At 39.6% G+C, this 5,872-nt stretch overlaps 1 protein-coding gene across 1 annotated transcript; it reads right to left on the bottom strand.

The window, feature by feature from the left end:
- Window positions 1-1,250: 1,250 nt before the first annotated feature.
- LOC115824162 (hydroperoxide isomerase ALOXE3-like) lies at window positions 1,251-5,023 on the bottom strand. Its single transcript, XM_030788268.1, has 12 exons — window positions 4,962-5,023; window positions 4,257-4,379; window positions 3,438-3,541; window positions 3,174-3,346; window positions 2,932-3,075; window positions 2,648-2,851; window positions 2,477-2,563; window positions 2,231-2,400; window positions 2,015-2,136; window positions 1,818-1,915; window positions 1,530-1,700; window positions 1,251-1,430 (listed from the first exon to the last, which is right to left on the bottom strand). The coding sequence occupies exons 1-12, from the start codon at window positions 5,021-5,023 to the stop codon at window positions 1,251-1,253; spliced, it is 1,638 nt and encodes a 545-aa protein (XP_030644128.1).
- Window positions 5,024-5,872: the final 849 nt, after the last annotated feature.

Raw genomic sequence — 5,872 nt, forward strand, 5'->3', positions numbered from 1 at the left:
AAGGAGAGAACACAACTGAGCCATTACCTGAACAAATCTCCTGTCATTTGTCCATTTGCTCTTTAAATCAACTCAGCATGAATATTTTTGTTTGAATATTTGGTTAATTTGCAGACTAAAAATAAACCTAATCAATAGACTAATGGGCCATGTTGATAAACGCTTTAATGTTGTTGATGTAAATGCTAATATTGCTCTTTGTAAGGAAAGTGTTCTGATGAACAGCTCTTTTTTTTTATACATTTGTTGTAAAATTACAGTGAAACAAACCAGCACTGCTGTGATCAATTGATGTAATTGATCAAATGCCACCAAAAGTAATCGCAAAAGTAGTCGCATTCTCTTAAAAAACGATTTCGGTATGTAAGAATTTTTCAGTCAGGTACAAATGCATGTTTTGCAAAATGCAAAATCATCAGATCAGCTTTCGACTTTCGATTTATTAATTGATAAAAGTATTGATAGATTATTGGGTTATAAGTGTTAATGGCAGGCATAAAACAGACTTGGTCCTTGGTTCTTTCTCTTTTTTTTCTCATTGCGATAATGGTGCAAGCCTCATGAAAAAGCACTTGTTCAGGCAAGTTCAGTGCCGCATATTAGCTCTGTACAGTGGAAATTTATATTGCTTGATCGTTCAGTGCTTGGAATATGCTCTGGAATATGCTCACCCCTCCCTAACTCAGGAGGGAACTTTCATGTTCCATACTCCATTCAAACAGTATGGTAGGAGTGAGACTTCTGGTAGACTGACTATACTGGCAGTTGTGTCAAAATTGGTATTTCAAGAAATGAGTTAAGTGGTAAAGGGTTGCCCATGCATATTTTTATTATTCATATGTGCATAGCTCCTTTTTTCCAACATCCTGTGAGCAATATCACCAAACAACATTATTGTTATGCATTACCTGTTGTAGCAAAAGAAATGACCATTGAAGAGCCTACATTTAACCAAGACGATATAGCACATACTTATGCATAGACTGATGGCCAACAGCCACAATGTTATATAGCAGCATTGTTCCACAAATGCACAAATGTAAATAGACGCTACAGAACTTTAGCTAGGTTTGACACCTAGCAGCAAAATGGGGAGTCCTGTCTTTAGACACATACAGGTTTAAGTAACATGGCAGGTAATTAAACAAAAAAGCATAAAGAATCGTGAATCCTACTGAGTGGTCATGCACTAACTGCCATGGAGCCTACATTTGTCTAAGATGTTATGGAACACACTGATGGCCACAATTTTAGATGGCAATACTGTTATCCAACTGCTTAGGGTCTAAGTAAATGTATGGCAGTGGAAGATCCCGGTTCCTCTTATCAATTTCTTTGGAGAGAGACATCAGGTCCTCTTGAAACTTGTCAATCATTTTGAGGGGCGTCTTTTCATTGAACAGCTCCTCTGGGTAATATCCAAGTGGATACTGCAGAAATAATATTTTTGTTTTAATCCATTTTAAAATGAATCAGTATATGAAGTGCATAGTTCTGTGTCATTCTGTCACATCTCACTTCAGACTTACACGATCTGAAGAGGTCTTGCTCAGGACATAGAGTGCAGCCATTATGTTGACTGTAGTGCTGATCTCTGGCAGTGTGTCCAAAATGGAGCCCTCTGTTGAGCTTCCTTTTTTGGTGGGAGGAGGACATCTTAGGGTACTGGGCAGATTGGGCATCCATCCACCAAAGTCAAACTGGGAAAGGTCAAAAGATAGATTGTACACTTATCTACTGACACAAATGTAAATCTGAAATTTGTGTTTTCCTCCAGAAGCAAGAGGGGTATAGAGTTAATTTGAAAACTAAAAAACCTGTCCATTGTTGATGGCAGCATGTTGTGCTGATGCAGTGAAGATCACCATGGTGACAAACTTGATGAGTTCATCGACACTCTTGAATGATGATATCCCTCCATCTGGGAAGCCAAGGTTTTCCTAATTATTACATTGCTCTCAAACTGTCCCCTTGATTTTACACTAATTAACTATCATACAATTTGTCACCATACCTTGCTCAGTTTTCTCCAGGAAGCCTTTCTTATGTATCTCTCCAATCCAGTTTTGCAGCTCAGTGTCTTTAATGACATCATCATCTGAGGTGTAGTAGTATCTCACCACACCATCAACATACCTGAAAATTTCCAAAAGAAATAGGATCAAACTTTGTGAGAGGAGTGGAGGAATAAGCTGGAGGAATAAGATTAGACTGTATAATAATTACACACTTGTTGATGATGTTCCACAGCTTGAGGCCGTCATCTCTGTAGTAGTAGTTTGGAATGTCCTCCACACCACGAGCCTTGATGTCATCAGGCAGACACAGGGAGCTGTAGGTCAGGGAGGAGGCTGCTCTCTTCAGTAACTTCACTGTCCCCTCCATCCCTATTGCAGTGTACTGAAGGCAAACAATAAGAGAGAAGCTGAAAAATTAAGCAACATATTCCCTAGTCTTATTGGTACTCACTATTTACCTTAGCAAAAACCCCATCCTCTGAGACCAGCAATGCTCGAGCCATGATGTTGATCTGGAGTGTGTAGCGGCAATGGGGTATCAGGAGCTGAGGAAGTCATACATGACAATCATGAATGACAAAAGTAATCTTTCAAAACTTAACTTGCTCACTGACAGAAGCTGTTGTTACCTTGAACAGAGGGTGCACTGTGGGTATGTTGCGCAAGATTGCTATAGTAAAGACCTCTGCCATCAGGTGAGTGCGTAGCAGATGGAAGTTCAGCTCATGCTCACTGAATTCGGCGTTCCGCACAAAAGACTTGGCGAGTAGCCAATCAGATTCAGAGTCTGAGGGGAGAAAGATGGGGTTCTCCTCTCCTGGCTCCTGCTTCAGCTGTTTGGAAATGAGAGTAATCAATGTGAAAAGGGTTGTCATCCTAAGAAGACAATCTAATGGTACTTAGGTATACTTACCTGTATGGCAATGGGCAGTAGCTTGCCCTCAGGGTTACTGAAGAGCAGGCACATGGGAGCCGTCAGGTATTGTTGTTTCTTATTAATGACATTTCCAGATAGACCATCCAGCCGCTTGTAGTCACAGAGGAAGATGTTGCCACGCTGTTTGATTTGGAATGCATAAGGAAGGAACGAATGAGAAAATGTGTAAAAGTTGTAGCATTTTGGTAGTTGTTCATCAAAATGATTAATCTCTTTACCTTCATCTCATTCTTTAAGTTGCTCCCAGATGGTAAAAAGGCTTTGACCATGTCATCAGTGACGGGGAACTTTTTGGGCAACTCTGAGCATTTGTGGATCATCATGGGGTTCATGCCATTCAGAAGCTGGTAGCCAAAAAACTCATCCTCTCTCCAGTGTTGCCGAACATATTCTGGACAGATAAACATATGACAAGATTCAAAACATAAGTTACCTTCTGGCCAGTTGGGCCAAGAGGAAAAAGAATGAGAGTTTTACAGTACCATAGGTCGCTGTCCTTCGTTCAGCAAAAACATGATCAAGTTGCTCAAAATTAGTCCATGGCTCTGTCCGTTCAACAAGACCTTTTAGCTTCAGCTCAAGGACTCTGCATGAAACAAGGATAATTACAGATGATTATTGAATAGTATGGTCCTACGTTGAAAGTGTTGGATTTTCTTGTGATTTTACAAGTTTACAATTTTACTCAGAGAACTGTTACCATGATCAGCCTTTTATACCATGAAGCAAACAGACAATAGGTGTACAACGTTGCGTGATGCAAATCAGAATCTAGGTGTTCATGCTAAATTCCCCTTTTGTCTGTGATGGCTGCCATTCACCCATTACCGGTTGTATTTTGCCTTAATCAATTGCTCTTGGCTCCAACAGTAACGTGGCGCCAAAGGTGTGAAGCTTTCTTTGTATCTATGGTAATAAGACCATCAGGTTAAACAGTTCTCCTATCATGAACCATGCCTGTTCAAATGTCACTATAATCTTACAAAAGGTTGAAAGATCTCAGTTGACAACGCTATTGTGCAAATGAGTGTCAATCTTAGAAAAAATGACAAAGGAGCATTCAAGACCTCCTTAGGCAGTGCTCATTTAAGATTTAAGATCTGAAGCTCAATCTAAACTTATTCAGCTAATGAGAAGGGTGATAATTAGCTTGTGAGTTGAATCAAATGCGTAAGAGGAGAGAAGAACATAAGATGTTTATAGCTGCAGCCACCAGGAGCCAAACTGGGAAAGATTGCTGTAAGGCATGGTATTATTTCATTAAAAAATACTAGCACTTCACTGTTTGCTTGAAAACTTACGCAGATAATCGAGTGAACTCGAATTCAGTTGTCTTGGTGAATGAGAATCTGACCTCCTCTGGCAAAGTGTCCGGACTGTCTGCCTTCACTTTGTGGGGTATTCCTGGTGCATGTAGTTGCCATCTGTTGGCTCAAAGCAAACATTTCAGATGAAGAGAGAGACATGAAACACCCACATTTTCTCTCCTCAGGTCATGTACATAAAAATTTATTTGTACTCTTTCTCACCTGAACAGGGCAGAGCGTTTTTTGATTTCCTCGTTTCGATGTTCCTTGGTTATGTCACTTGTATCTTTTAGTATTGTCTTTGCTTAAGAAGAAAAAAAAGCAGTAAAGCTTAAGCCTTAATAACCCATAACAGGAGTAAAGTAAAATGTGGCAAGCAGTTGTCCTTGAAAATGAATTTACCAAGAGCATCTCTGAAAACCAGCCTCTCGTTACCAGTAAGCCAGCGGTAACATGGGAAAAGGACCTTGTCACCCTCAGGTGTAGTCACAATAGCCTTGGAGCAGAACCAGTCACTTTCTTCAAAATCAAAGAGAGAGCTGATTTGAAGTTCCATCAGTAACAGAGTGCCAATGGAGTTGGGGCAGTTTAGTTCAAACTTGCGCACCTGGAGAGAGATGTAAAGTTTTGCAGTTTATATGTTAGCAAACTAAGTGCCATTAAAATCTACACTAAAAATATTTTAAAAGATTTCATTACGGTGGTTCATCCACCTTGTTGAGAGGGATTCCTGTTTTTACTAGCCAAAGTTCATCAGTCATACTGGCAGGAAAATTGTTGAGTGGAAAGAAGATTTCTGCTTTCTTACCGATCCACGCCAAAAGCCTCCCAAAGAGGAGAGGTTTATACATTCAGTTTTTCCTTTAGTGCCAACCAGCTTGACACTGATTTTGTTTGTTGTTCCAGCATGCTGTATGTCTCCTGTGAATACTTCAACGTAGTAACTCATTGTGGTTGTTTACTCTGGAAAAATAAATGAGACTCTTTACAGACACATATAACATGTTCAATATTCATGTTCATGTTCAGTCTAAATTAAGGTAAGACTTACCACTCAGTTCTTTGATAATTTAGTCTTTGTCACGGGCAATGTGCAAGAGCGAGATTTTATTTTTTGCTGTTCCTGTTAGTCTAGGATCATGTGTGAAGATATGGGTTTTTACTCCTTTTTATATTACCAGGAAGACTGGCTGTTGTCTACTTACTCAATAGTTGACACCCCAGAACACACCCTGAATTGCTGACATACCCCAATTCAACAGACCCCCTCAACAGAAGTTAGTAAGAATCTGATCTTTTTCCAAAATGTAGATACATATATTCTAATCATCAGTTATGTAATACAGATTATGCATTTAAGTAATAAACAGTGCCTTTTTGAGCACAGTCCTCTCAGCAGAGCACTTTATCTGAATCTTGTTGCACAATTCATTCTGTAAACGCTGCTAAATCGCGATGGTTACCAAAGCAACTTACAAGTCAGGCAAAATACAAGCCAAGCTGTTGAAGAGCTAGCGGTAAGTTCAGTGACTGACCAAATACAAGTGCAAAAAAAGTTGAAGAAATTAAGAGTAATCTACAGCTACAGACAAGCAGAAACAGTGCTAATG

The sequence above is a fragment of the Chanos chanos genome, chromosome 11 (genome assembly GCF_902362185.1).
Source record: "Chanos chanos chromosome 11, fChaCha1.1, whole genome shotgun sequence".
NCBI classification, from domain to species: domain Eukaryota; kingdom Metazoa; phylum Chordata; class Actinopteri; order Gonorynchiformes; family Chanidae; genus Chanos; species Chanos chanos.